Below are 15,216 nucleotides of genomic sequence, written 5' to 3' on the forward strand. Positions count from 1 at the left end.
GACGTGCTGTCGATGTAGAGTGCAGCATGTGTGTGTATTATTAGTGTATGCATCTACTTTGTAACCCTTATCTCTGGGTGTACCTGGCTTTTATGTTTCCTACACAAAGTGCAGCCAGCCATTTTGCCGGCCAAAACAACATTCAGTCTAAAGGTGCATACACACTAGACGATATGCTCCCTGAGCGATATCGTCTAGTGTCCCCGGCAGGCTGTGCTCAATGTCGTTCATGACATTGAGCACAGCCGCTGAACGATATCATTAGAGATATCGTTCAGTGCCGGGCTCTCTCACCCATTCCCTGACATGCAGCAACCTGACGAGGTCGTCAGGTTGGCCTGCATGTCAGCGCGATGAACGATGATGAGGAACGACCCGCGGGAACGCGCGTCGTCGTCATCGTTCAGTCGTCCACTTTAATCGCCCAGTGTGTATGCACCATTAGTATAATGTCAGATCAGGGATCAAAATTCAGCCACCAATAGAGAATAAAAAATAGAGACACTGAACTAGTGGTTATAGAGTATATAAATGCTTATTCTAATGGAGCATACACACGGTCAGATTTGTCAGATGAACGATTGAACGATTTTTGACTGCATTAAAATGAATGGAATCGTCCAAGTCTGACTGCAAACACATCAGATGTCAGATATCGTTATCTGACAAACGGGAACGCGCATCGTCCAGGCATGTCAGATATGTCAGATTTTCCTTCAGATATGAACGACTGAACGATTTTTAAATCGTTATCTTTTAGATCTGAAGGAAAAATCTGACCGTGTGTATGCACCATAAGTCTACATTCAGTACTATGTATCTGTGCTTTGGTGATTAAAAGCCGCTCACTAGCAACTGGTGACATCACTGAAGCATGTCTCCTAGTGATGGCTAAGCTGCATAGTAGTTGAGTGTAGAAAATGCCTGCCTCTGCAGTGTAGGTAATTTCATGCATACCATTTCATATTGGAAGTATGATTTATTTAATTTAAAAATAAGTGGAGAGAAACAGAAGTAGAGCATTGTGTCCCAAGTGAGATGGGTCATGTAGAGATGTATGATCACATCCTTTTAAGGGCATTTCATACTTCACATTCATGAGCTATATACATGAGATGGGTCATGTAGAGATGTATGATCACATCCTTTTAAGGGCATTTCATACTTCACATTCATGAACTAATTAAGTGAATGGCCTGATCCCACCCCTATTTTGAATTCTTAGATCTGAATTATTTTATTCTTTTCACTATTACAATATTGGATTACATTGTAAAATGATTAAACTGTTGTAATATTTTCGGTATAATAAATCTGAAGAAAATAATGGCAGCCAAATAAAATATTTAGTGGATGCTTACAGTGTATGACATATTTTCATGGTTCACACACAAAATGACAACAAACACATTCCTGTCAAGACATTATTCTATAAATAAATCTCCACCGATCTCTTGATACAGGTGACTGAGTGGATTATTATTTGCAGTGGACTCTGTCATTTGATCTCCTAATTGCACTGCATGCTTTAAATTGCCCATGAGTCACTGTGTTGACTAAACACACTCCTGACTCCTATATAATGTGGAAATCCTGAGGAAGTGCAGGTCTAAATATAGCTCTGCACAGTCCAGAAACAAACATGTCCAAGGTGCACTTCTCAATCACATGACTTTGGGAGATGAAACTGGTCTGCAGTATGACTGGCCGGGAGGAATGGACACTGCCCAGAATGTTTTATCTGTAGTGACTGCAGTGTGACATTTGTTCATTTCTGAACAATGATCAAGCTTCTGTCTGTGTTCTGGGCACAATTAATGTGGAAGAGTGCTCATTTTTTGGGCAGTGTAGGCAGGAAGTTGGTAGCATGCATTTTTATTTTGCTGATACCACATGCTAATTGTTGGAAAAATGAGCAGACTACATCTGGCTAATTTCTAAAGGAAAAATGTAAGTATGATTCACTTTATTTTTCTATTAGTATTTAGCAGATTACATGAGCACGACTTATTCTGCATAGAACCAATAAAAGGATGCATTTACTAATTGTTACTATGCCACAGAGTCTTCCATAGACACCAATGGGATGTCCAACTGGCAGGACCTGCCTACAAACGTCACCTGCTACCTCTCCCATAACTCTGTTCTTGATCCTCTCCAATCTGGCTTCTGCCCCCTCTACTCCACTGAAACTAGCCAAGCCAAAGTAATCAACGATCTTCTCTCTGCCAAATTCAGGGGCCACTTCTCCCTCCTCATCTTCCTGGACCTCTCTGCTTCCTTTGACACCATGGATCACCCTCTCCTACGGCGCACCCTTCAGCAAATGGGCCTCTCTGACACCATCCTTTCTTGGGTCACCTCCTACCTTGCCAACCGCTCCTTCTCAGGTTTCACCTCCCACCTTTTTATGTACAAAAAAAAAATCACAAGGAAATGGGTTTTGTACACATTTTTCCCATGTTTGGAAATAACCCCTTTTGTGCCCCTGGTAGAGGGGGGTTATTGTGTACTAATAAGGGGGGTATCCACTAGACGATAAAGTTGAACGATTGAACAATAATGATAAAATTGTTCGATAATCGTTCAAACATCGTTCGAACATCGTTTGAACATCGTTTGCAAATCGTGCAGTAATTGTTTCTAACGATGTACGATGCGCGCTCCCACTGGTCCTTTGATCGTCTCCTCCATCAACTGAACATGCAGGTCAATTTCACTTATTGCTTACAAATCGTTTACACATCGTTTACACATCGTTCATGCTGAACGATCAAACGATGAACCACTGTCTGCCCACTATAGCTGAAAGCTCTCAATCACAGATTAAAACAACATAGTTTATTGTTAGATCTTTTGCAAATCGTTTGCAAATCTTTTGCAAATCCTTTGCAAATTGTTCAGAGTGGAAGATCATATTTCAAGGGAAACTTCAAGGGAAAATCGTTAAGAGGTTGGACAGGGATAAAATCGTCTAGTGGATGCCCCCATTTAGTAGCTGAATAATTGTATGTGATCTTTCTAAATGATTGCTGCCTAAAATAATGTTACTTCTCTGTTTTCAAAATACAGTAAGTATTTTGTTTTATAAGTTAGTACTGTGGTAAATGTACAACATGGCATTCTTTCACATTTGCTTTACTTTGTGGCTTGCCTTGAAATGAAAGCTCATCCAGATCTCAGCAGTGTGAGCTATTTGTTTGGCTTTTCTCACACATTTTTCTGCAGTGCTTTTAATTGGAAAATGTTTCATTCACACTCCACTTCAATACTCATTACGTTTAAATTAACCCCATAAATAGCTCAAGAGTGGCCATAGCTTTTGTGTACAATATACAGAGAGTGCACATCCATTCAAAGCAGGATTTCATGCTCCATAAAGAGACACAAATGTGACTGTCTATAATGGAGTGTATACTTTTCTTATATAGGAACTCTCTTAATTTAGTTTACATGCACTGAAGCCTTGAATTGTTTCAGTTTAAGCTGGGCACACACTTGCTGATATATCGGTAGAAGATCGGCGGGGTGTACACCCGATATGTCTGTCAGACACATCAGGTCGGCCATGCAGCACAAATGAAGGCAATATATCTTGCAGATATATTGGTACATCTGGCTGTGTGTACGGTCGACCCGAGTCCGAAATCGACGCAGTTAGCTTTGTTGCTGTATCTTTGGACCAGCAGCGATGTGAACGTATAGTAATGCAGCAGGAGGCGTCTGTAGGAAAAAGAAGGCTACTGCCAGCATCTGTGTTCGGTGTGCTGTGTCCAAAGACGCAACATCGGATCACCATCTCGACCAGTCACGATGTCCGCAGTAATCGCCCATCTGGGTAAGCTTACTCAGAATGGGCAGTGGAAGTGCTCAGCCGGGGCCAGAAAGTTGACCTTGGCTCCGGCACTCCCAGTAAAAGGGGGCAACACGCCCCTGTTTCCTGAAACGCAGACCGGCTCCACCAACTCCCTTCCCCCAAACGGACTTTGGGAAACTGCAAGAGTTCTCTCAGTAATAGACTGGCACATGCGAAGTACATATCCTGCACATGCGCCATTCGTCTAACATCGGAGTTGTATGCAAACCATCGGGTGTGCGTACATCGCCTAATGAGGCCCGCAGTCCTTCCCTTCTTTCTGAAATTGCACATCCTGTCAGTGTCACCCTTTTTCCTTAATCAAACCCTGTTTGATATAGCTTCTCTTTTCTTCAGCACAAAAATGGATCCCACAGGCCTACCCAACGCCCCATCACCTCTCTTCCTTATTCCCACATTCTGCCCCTCAAGTAACTCAAAATCAATCACAGAAAAAAACTTCCGTATTGCTGTATCCATTGCTATCACCTCTGTAATCCTGGACATGCAGCTTTCTGCTCTGTATTCTTGGCATTTTGTTGAATCTAATAAACATTTTTTTTTCTCTGTAAAAACGAAGTTCCTGTAATATGCACTGCAGCTAGACTTTGCTGTATATCTATATAACAATACTCTAAAGTCTGTCCCACCTCCTACATGCATGTGCAGTAACGGCTCCCCATGCAGCGAGCGTTGTGACAGACCCTAGCTGGACAGGAGTAAGAAACACACTGGCAGACCTGCGTATGCCCGAACCCCCCCCGCACTCCCCCTCTCACCACCCACGAATGGCACTTCCTGTCAATCACTCTGCCATGGGTCTGCGCATCCTCTGTGATCACAGTCCTGATCGCAGTGGCTAGTTCGCACACTGCGATTCGTGCGCAGTACACAACAATCATCAGATTGTGTGCATATAAGCAACTGCGTTCCTTGCTGAATCGGGCCCTGTGTACCTTGGTAATACCATGATGAACTGCAGATGGGGCAGATTTAAAATGTGCAGAGAGCTCAGTGGGTTGTATCAAACGCCTCTAAATTGCAGTGTAACAATAAAGCTGTCCAGCAGTTGTGGGCAACATGCAAAAGCAGCCAGTATTTTCCCTGCATGCAAAAGAATAAATGTATGTGCACCCCTTGCATGGTATGTCCAGGTGCATTGCTCCCAACTCAGAATCTGCTCCTAAATGTTGTCTGATAATAAGAATTTTTCACCACCAGATAATACCGATTATCAATGTCAGCAAAGATCATGTTACAACAGTTATTCTGGAGAATCCCTGCTCTTTACATTCCAGCATATAGATTTTCTCTTCAAGACTTCGGGCTAGAAATGACACCGTATCTTTTTACAGTGTCACAAGCAACACATGGAAATACAAGTGTGGTCTGCAGGCATTGTAGTGAGGAATTACTGCATAATATGCAGCAGGAACACTTAATCACTACTGACAAATCTAGAAACAATGATCATTTTACAAGGAAATGAAATCTTAGCCCACTTATGTGCTGTCTTGCTGTTGACAAACACATATTTGCAACGATTTACCATCTGCCCCGTGATGAGGATTAGACAGCTGGAAAACATGACTTTCTTAGTGCTGGCATGTTTACAGGAATCCTTGTTACGCTTCTTCCTTAAGACAACTGTCAAGCCTTCCTCTGAGCTTCTGCTTCTTGTTTTAAAGTGCCTATCCACTAGACGATTAAAATGAGCGATTGAACGATAATCGTTCGATAATCATTTGAAAATTTGGTCTTTTAGACATCTATCATCGTGCAAACATGCTGGTCAACCTGACGATATCGTCAGGTTCAGCATGTTTGCAGATGATTGATTCTGCCTGCACTGAACAACATATCGTTCAGTGTGGGCACCCTGCAGTCTAGTGAACGACCTAACGATAATGATATCGTTATCGTTCAGTCTTTTTACTGCCGGGTAGTGGATAACCCGCCTTTAGTTACTTCTCTGAGAGGGTCTTGCGTGTTTGTGCGGGTATAGCATCCTTCTATGTCTATGGAGCGGACTGTGTATGGGTTATAAATGCCATAGTCTCTGATACTATATTAAAAACATACAGATGACTAAAGTAGATTTATTGGGGTTGGGTTAGGATACTGACACCTGTCAGTAGGTGTGCTAACCCTGCCTCCCCGCACCCTAAATCTGACAGCCAGGATTTCAACTATGCCTCCCATTTATCAAAATGTAACCAAACCCACAAGGTAATGCCTGGATAGACCTTGCTGTGCTTTGTGTCCATATGTGCACCTTTCTAGAAAATAAATAGTAGTTGTGGTGGCAACAACAACAGGCGTGTACCCCTCTCCTCTAGTGTGAGAAATTCCTCTGTCTTCTTTTACAATACGTGGGCTCCTTTGTTTGTTTTTTTTAGTCAACAGTCCATCCCTTCTTTCTGAACTTACACGTGGGATGACATCTGCAAGCAGACTTGTTTGCATTACATTAAAGGCTGCTGTTGCTGATGAGGTAGAGGAAGTGGTCTTCAGGGGAAACTCTACAGATCAATAACTGTTCTTAGTTTTAATGAAGTACTTTTTCACTGGACAATGTCTTGGGTGGATCCTTATTTTGTGATGAGGCCAACACTTATAGACAAGCCATTATGCTTAATCTTTAACAAATGAGATACATTTATTTACATTGATAGTAATAAAGAGCATTACACACAGAATAGTTTAGGTAATGCATTTTTGTCTATTAAATATTTAGTTGCTCCTTGGTTTTACATTTCTAGGACATTGTTCTGTTCCTGTCTGCACCTGTATGGCAGTAGTGTGTATAGGTCTGTACAATGATGTGTATAGGACAATAAAGGAAGGAAATAGGCAAACTCTGCATAGTGTTCAATCAGTTTTTTTTTTTTTTTTTAATAAGCTTACCCTTATATTGCCAGATGGGCTATACTAACACCTTTCTTATGCTGTTGCCATTATTTCTCCCATACTGTTACTATGTGGTGGGTGTTTTTTTTTTTTTTAAAGTGCTAAAGGCAGCAATAACCCTAAATACGATCCCGATTTATTTATCTTCCTCTCTCTGTATGTGTGAGTCCATCCAAAGTTTTAAGTAGTACACTCAGGATTTTTTTTTAAAATGCATTGTCCTCAGGTAAGCATTTCAGATGTGCATCACACAAAGGGCCTGATTCAGACCCATTCGCGAGCGGCTGTCCCCTCACAAGTGGGTCGATGGTGTGCACTGCGCATGCGCACGACAGAGGGAGCTCCGTCGTGCGCATGCAGGAGACGCGACGAGCGAAGGACTTTCCTTCGCTCGTTGTGTCTGATCAAAGGGGGCGTGCTGTCGATGTTGATTGACAGCACGCCCCCTTTGGTGGGCGTGCCGGGGGCGTGCCTGCCAGACGGAGGCATTCCCACAGGAACCACAGGCTTCTGCTCGCACTGGCGATGGTCACGATGGTCAAGACCATCGCGACCATCATCCTGCACGCTCGTATAGGCTGTGGGAGGTGGGCCCTGATTCAGAGCGAGCGTTCTGGTCAGAGTGTCCGGCTCTGAATCAGGCCCAAAGTACCTAGCTAGTACAGACAGCCAAAAATCTCTCTCCACAGCGTGTCAACGTTTCAAAACACACCACTGTACTAGTTACTTTGTATGAGGCGCAAATATATATATATATATATATATATATATATATATATATATATATATATATAATGTGTGTACAGTCCTGTGAAAAAGTTTTTGGCAGGTGTGGTAAAAAGGCAGTTTGTTCGTGAAGGACTGGAGATCGGTACAATGAGTGTCTGCAGGCAACAGTGAAGCAGGGTGGAGGTTCCTTGCAAGTTTGGGGCTGGGAGTCAGGATTAATGGTGTCCTCAATGCTGAAAAATGCAGGCAGGTACTTATCCATCATGCAATACCATCAGGGAGGCGTCTGATTGGCATAAAAAATTTTCTGCAGCAAGAGAACGACCCCAAACATACAGCCAATGTCTTCAGTGTAAGAAGAACAAGGAGTACTGGAAGTGATGATATGGCCTCCACAAGGCCCTGATATCAAAATCATCAAGTCTGTCTGGGTTTACATGAAGAGACAGAAGGATTTGAGCAAGCCTACATACACAGAAGATCTGTGGTTAGTTCTCATAGATGTTTGGAACAACCTCTCTTTCAAACACTGTGTGCAAGTGTACCTAGGAGAATTGATGCTGTTTTGAAGGCAAAGGATGGTCACACCAAATATTGATTTGATTTAGATTACTCTTCTGTTCATTCACTTTGCATTTTGCTAATTGATAAAAATAAACTAACAGCACTTCTATTTTTGAAAGCATTATTACTTTCCACACCTGCCTAAAACTTTTGCACAGTAGTGTGTGTGTATATGTATATATATATATATATATATATATATATATATATATATATATATATAAATATATACTGCTCAAAAAAATAAAGGGAAGACTAAAATAACACATCCTAGATCTGAATGAATGAAATATTCTTATTAAATACTTTGTTCTTTACATAGTTGAATGTGCTGACAACAAAATCACACAAAAATTATCATTTATTAACCCATGGAGGTCTGGTTTTGGAGCCACGCTCAAAATTAAAGTGGTAAAACACACTACAGGCTGCTGCAACTTTGATGTAATGTTCTTAAAACAAGTCAAACTGAGGCTCAGTAGTGTGTGTGGCCTCCACGTGCCTGTATGACCTCCCTGCAACGCCTGGGCATGCTCCTGATGAGGTGGCAGATGGACTCCTGACGGATCTCCTCCCAGACCTGGACTAAAGCATCTGCCAACTCCTGGACAGTCTGTGGGGCAATGTGGCGTTGGTGGATGGAGCGAGACATGACGTCCCAGATGTGCTCAATTGGATTCAGGTCTGGGGAACAGGCGGGCCAGTCCATAGCATCAATGCCTTCGTCTTGCAGGAACTGCTCACACACTCGAGCCACATGAGGTCTAGCATTGTCTTGCATTAGGATCCCAGGGCCAACCGCACCAGCATATGGTCTCACAAGGGGTCTGAGGATCTCATCTCGGTACCTAATGGCAGTCAGGCTACCTCTAGCGAGCACATGGAGGGCTGTGCGGCCCCCCAAAGAAATGCCACCCCACACCATTACTGACCCACTGCCACTGTGAAGAGCACAGGGCGCCAGTGACGAATTTGCCAATATTGGTGTTCTCTGTCAAATGCCAAACGTCCTGCACGGTGTTGGGCTGTAAGCACAACTCCCACCTGTGGACGTCGGGCCCTCATACCACCCTCATGGAGTCTGTTTCTGACTGAGCAGACACATGAACATTTGTGGCCTGCTGGAGGTTATTTTGCAGGGCTCTGGCAGTGCTCCTCCTGTTCCTCCTTGCACAAAGGCGGAGGTAGCGGTCCTGCTGCTGGGTTGTTGCCCTCCTACGGCCTCCTCCACATCTCCTGATGTACTGGCCTGTCTCTTGGTAGTGCCTCCATGTTCTGGACACTACGCTGACAGACACAGCAAACCTTCTTGCCACAGCTCCCATTGATGTGCCATCCTGGATGAGTTGCACTACCTGAGCCACTTGTGTGGGTTGTAGACTCCGTCTCATGCTACCACTAGAGTGAAAGCACCGCCAGCATTCAAAAGTGACCAAAACATCAGCCAAAAAGCATAGGAACTTAGAAGTGGTCTGTGGTCACCACCTGCAGAACCACTCCTTTATTGGGGGTGTCTTGCTAATTGCCTATAATTTCCTCCTGTTGTCTATTCTATTTCCACAACAGCATGTGAAATTGATTGTCAATCAATGTTGCTTCCTAAGTGGACAGTTTGATTTCACAGAAGTGTGAATGACTTGGAGTTACATTGTGGTGTTTAAGAGTTCCCTGTATTTTTTTGAGCAGTGTGTATGTATATGTATGTGTGTGTATATATATATATATATATATATATATGTGTGTGTGTATATATATATATATATATGTATATATATATATATATATGTGTGTGTATATATATATATATATATATATATATGTGTATGTATATATATATGTGTATGTATATATATATATATATATATATATATATATATATATATTATAAAATTTATATTTATACAGACAGGCACAAAGCTATACAGAGTATTCTGCTTATGTAATGCTGGCCATTCAATGCTTTTGTCTGAAAGGTTATTCTAGACACCCATATCCCAGCTGCTCCTGCCTGAGTCTATTCTTATCTGCTATGTAAAGGCAGCATTGCAGTTTATAGTAGCAGACAACATAATGTATGCTGAAGATAAAAGTTTCTCTTATGAACTCACTTTGCTGTTTCTCCTGGCTATAGTGACTACAGCTCCTGGCACTACACACACCTTGTAAATGTTCTGCTTATTTCTTTACAAGCTTATTCTAGTAACTGGTCTTTCGTGGGAAGGATATTCAGCACTACATAAAGTCTCAGACATTTAACAGATTCATCTCTTATTAATCTTGTGCTGCTTTTACTGGCCTTTAGCATTCAAAACATGGACACAAACGCTACTGGTCTATTGTCTGTTACATATTGCACAAATTATCGCTGTATATAAATGTAATAAAATGTTCTAAGTATGTCTTCTTATGACAGGAGTGGAAAATCTCTATGAGCGGGCCATCCACATCCGGAAAATCCTCCTGACCTTACCCAGGACTGTGCTTATAGTCATGAGATACCTCTTTGCATTCCTCAACCAGTAAGTACATTCTCATGTTACATATGATTATTAGGGAGGGAATTCTATAGGAGTGGAGGAAGCAGAAAAAGGAGATGTAAAGTCGCTGGTAAAATGGGCATAAATTACGGCATGAAAAATAATGTATGTTTGCATATAAGCACAGACATCCAGTACATATCTCAAGGTACATAAACTCCAATGTCTGCACCATATGCACCTGGGTTACTACAAGCCTCCTAACTGCATGTTTCTGCAGGTCTGCGTGCGCTGCATTTTCTTAAACATACCTTAATTGCACTCTGAGTACGTTAGAACGTCCTTCCCTCGCCGGTCCTGCCTCTTTAGGCATAGGCGGGTGTACTGTAAGAGCCAGATGTCTGTAGCTCAGCAATTGCCCATATCATGCTTTAGCTTTCTGAGCCTGTGCAGAACAGGATTGCACAAGATACGCTATGCTAACTGGAATAGTACTGGCATTGCTTCAGCCCAGAAATGTTCTTACATTTCTTTACTTTCTGCTTTTTTCCAATATTATAGAAATGTCCCTTTAGTGTTGATCTAGTATAGGGATATATTCAATGCTGCAACACAATACAGGTGGATGGGTTAAATCCTCTCATACCTTGAAGAGACTGCAAATTTCATGTACATGAGGTAAGTAGACAAATAGAGATGGGAATTGTTGTAAAAAAAAAGACAGCCCCTCTGTGCACACTTATTGTTGACACTTGACACACAATTTGTAGTTTTTATATATTTTTTTTATTTTTTATTTATTTTTTATTCATGCAGTTCAAAATAAACAAAAAGAACATACATTAATGATGAAGGAAACATACAATGTAATTATTGTCATCAATATTAGATGACCATATCAGAAACATACAGGAGAAACCAGGCCAAGGCTATGGAAAACCATAAAAATAATGTAAGGGAATTTTTAATAGAAACCAGTCCATAAAATATATTCCCAGGAATTAGGCTAATATTTACACAGCATAATCAAAACATTGCTTATAGGAGGACAACTTCCAGAATGTGAGGCAGACCGGGATAAATTGAAAGGAGCAATTGAGAGACCTGGGAAAGTCTAAAGGTGTGTACACACTGGGCGATTTTACTGAGCGTTTGCACGATTACAACATCGTAATCATGCACTATAATGTCGGAAACGACCAACGATGCACACTCCCGCTGGTCGTTCCCGACCTTGTCCATCGCCTGAACATGCAGGCCAATCTGTTGATAACGACAGACTGGCCTACACTGAACGACTGATCGTTCAGTGTAGGCACTAAAGGGGAACAGGAACGACGGTATGATTACGATGTCGTAATCGTACTGTCTTTCCTAATCGCCCAGTGTGTACGCACCTTTAGACTACTATAGAAACATGGGTCTCATACCACAATGTGGACCTGAAAGCATACCAATAAAGCTTTCCCATGTTTAAAACAAAAAAAAAACCCCTTGGTGTGCCTCTATTTCACCTTCAATCACCTAATAAAGTGTGGGTGGTGAGGTCTGTAGCCACATGTGAAGTAACGACTTCCTAGCCGCAGCCAATATAATCAAACTTGATTTCTTAGATAGTCTGATATTTTGCGTCGGCATTCCAAAAATGGCCCCTTCTGGTTTAAAGCATAATTAAGTGATTTGTCAGTTGCTCATAAAATTTTTACGGTGAGGAGAAGATGTTTAAAAGCATTTCCACATATGTGGCCGCTGGCAACAGTGTAAGGGGGGAATAAAGTGGAGAGCGATGAAGTACCAACCAATCGGCTCCTAGCTGTTATTTTACAGGCTGTGGGCCATATGCAATTCCAGGCGAAAAGTCCCGTACTCTTCGCATGCCGGACTTTTCGACCACTTCGCGTGTTTTAGCCGTGGAAACCTATCGTGCGCGTCCCCGCTATTCATTGTATTCAATTCCAAAGAACGCGAAAACACATCCTGGCGAAATTAAAACATGCAAAAAGCGCTGTTAGTTTTGGGGAAATCAGCCTGACACCCCCCAAAAGATGCACTAACATTGGGGATCAGTATAGATGTCCCCGACTAGCCCCCCTGGAGCTACTGTATTTGGGGTACTTAAGTGCTTTCAATTGCCTCTATATATCGTCTTTGCACAAGTGGTAAAGAATAGCATTTAGCAGGTTTTTTTTGGAGAAAATAAGTTGTCCAAGCAGATTTGGGGTACATGAAAATGGGTGCTAGTATATTTTAAAGTTGCTAAAGTGAAGTTTTAAAAAACGATAAAAATGCACCTGCTGCAAACACCTGCAAACTTAAAAACACCTGGGGCATACTTGGGGACCCACCCTGGAGTCTATTTTGCTAGTTTTTAAGTTTGTCCCCCAACTTTGGACTTTTTCGCCCCCAAAATGAAATTAGTTTTTGGGGTGATCTAAAGAATTTTTTTAACTTATTTTTGGCGCAGTCTACCTGTGGGGGACTGTCCCAATAGTGCAGGGGTTTTTCCCAAAGTTTGCACCCCAAAACCCCAATTCTGCACTTTTTTTCGACTGCTATTCATAGGCAAATCTTTTTTGCCTATTTCAATGCATTGACTTTCCGCAACGGCAAAAAGCCTTTGGCATTGAATACGGGGATAAGTTTCCGCTGACTAAATGACGTCATCCGCGATATTTTTCTGCAGATTCGGTCTTATCGCGGCTAATTGAATACGGCCGTGTTTGAAAAATTACTGGAGCTGTAAATTACTTTATCTTTCTACACTTTATATCACTCCAAGGTTTGATACATCTCCCCCTATTAGAGAGAGCCTTAAGGAGCTACTCATCTGAAAACCTCGGCAAATATATCGGCCACTGGGAGAGACCCACAGTGTGATCTATGCAACATGACATTTTTTTTAGGGGGGGAAGCAGTTAGTAACAAAGTGTCAAATGTATCCAATCCATAGCAAAAACACAAGAAACTAAATGTTTATTGTACAAATATTCAATCAAAACAACGAAATCATCACCAAAACCCTTCTTCCTTAAAACAGAAAATATAAAAGGCCACGAAATGGAATCAAAGGCTTTGAGTGTCCATGCTTAACAACATATTGGGGGGAAATAGGAGTCATCGCTAATGCCGTAACCACAGAGATTGCGGTGTGTATGTCTCTGACTTCATGATGACCAGTTGGTGGTCTGTAAGCAAAGCAGGGATAATGGTTTGGAGTCTATTCACCAATATCTTCTAAAGTATGCTAAAATCAAAGTAATAGAGTGGTAGGATGACATAAAAAGGGGGTCTATCTGGTTTGGGTAACAAAGTAGTAAAAGCCTGGGGGCTTCATCTGTGGATTGCATGGTAAAGTTTCAATAATATGGGAGTGAGCTCTGCTTTCAGAGTTTAAAATATTCCCCTGAATAACCATCGTACCAGGTGATTTATATAATTGTAGGCCAGGGATGACATCAAAAACATCCTGGGTGGTAATACAATATTTATTTTAAAGACAATTTAAATTTATTTTAAAGCAATTTAAAGACATTGCTGAGCAAAAGTGAGCATTGAGAAGTCAGTCTCCTGCCTCAATCGGTCATGGGTAGTGGCAGAGTATAAGTTCTTATAATACACAAATAAAGCTATATATGCAGAACGGAGCAAGTGGTTAGCAGAGCATATCAGCATGGTCACTGTCAAGCTAATATACCAACCCCAACACAATGACGTCAAGCAGGCACAACTGTGAGGGCTTCATACCCCTGCATTTTACGTATCTGATCAGAGAGTCATAGTCAGATTAGGATAGGCATTATACTTGCAAATTATAACAGACAATTCCAGCTTACTGATTTCTGTAAATGTTGGTATTGCTGATCCGGATAAATAGCTGAAAACAAATTAAATGTTTCTATCAAAGATAATCTCAGGCAGTGTATGGTAAATATTTTTTTTTTTTTTCTCTTCTGCACCGGTCTCACTAGACTGAATGGTCTCTGACTCTATGTAATATAGACCTTAGCAGGTAGTATGAGCACCCACTATGGGCTGGGGTAGGTCTTAATAAAAAGGGGTAACCTATCATGTGTCATAGGTCTTGCCCCACATAGTAACACCTTCTAGTGTCACATGACTTTTGTCTTAGTGAGGAGGTGCTGATTCTGAGTGGCACCACAGTGGCTCTAGGTGTGGGCGGCCGCAGAAGCCAGGGTAACTACCTTATACTAATATGACTTTCCATAGGGCTAATGCCGGGGGTCATACATTTGCAAGCACAGAACTGTCTAGTCCGTTGATTTTACGCCAGCCTCCGGAGCCATCAGCACGTGCACCATTGTCGCCGTCCCAAAACACCCAATTCACTGAAAGAGAGATCTAGCAGAGTCCATTCAACTCAATATAGGATGTTGCAAAATAAAATTGCATACATTCGCAACTGGAAAAAACGTGCCGTTTGCATCCGTGCGCAGAGAGCCATCCGACTCGGAGTTAACCCCTTTCATTTTGGGGGGAGGGGAGGGAGGATTACAGGTTAATAGTACAATTAACCTGTGAGTCTGGTTTATAAAGGTTGTGATTACTGGTTGCTTCCAATGTATAATCATACTGAGCTGTTAACTTTTATAACTGTTTATTTGATGTGTTCAAGGTGCTGTAGTCTTAAATAAAATTGTTAGCTATATACAGGGTTATTAA

The 15,216-nt window shown here is 41.8% G+C and overlaps 1 protein-coding gene across 3 annotated transcripts in view; it reads left to right on the forward strand.

The window, feature by feature from the left end:
* Positions 1-15,216, forward strand: part of SRGAP1 (SLIT-ROBO Rho GTPase activating protein 1) — a 213,948-nt gene that overhangs the window by 174,734 nt on the left and 23,998 nt on the right. For all 3 annotated transcript variants that reach the window (XM_088454598.1, XM_088454606.1, XM_088454616.1), the window contains exon 16: positions 10,473-10,578. In XM_088454598.1, the coding sequence (XP_088310724.1) occupies positions 10,473-10,578 (106 nt within the window). The remainder of the gene's footprint in view (positions 1-10,472; positions 10,579-15,216) is intronic.

The sequence above is a fragment of the Taudactylus pleione genome, unplaced genomic scaffold (genome assembly GCF_031769625.1).
Source record: "Taudactylus pleione unplaced genomic scaffold, aTauple2 ptg000040l, whole genome shotgun sequence".
NCBI classification, from domain to species: Eukaryota; Metazoa; Chordata; class Amphibia; order Anura; family Myobatrachidae; genus Taudactylus; species Taudactylus pleione.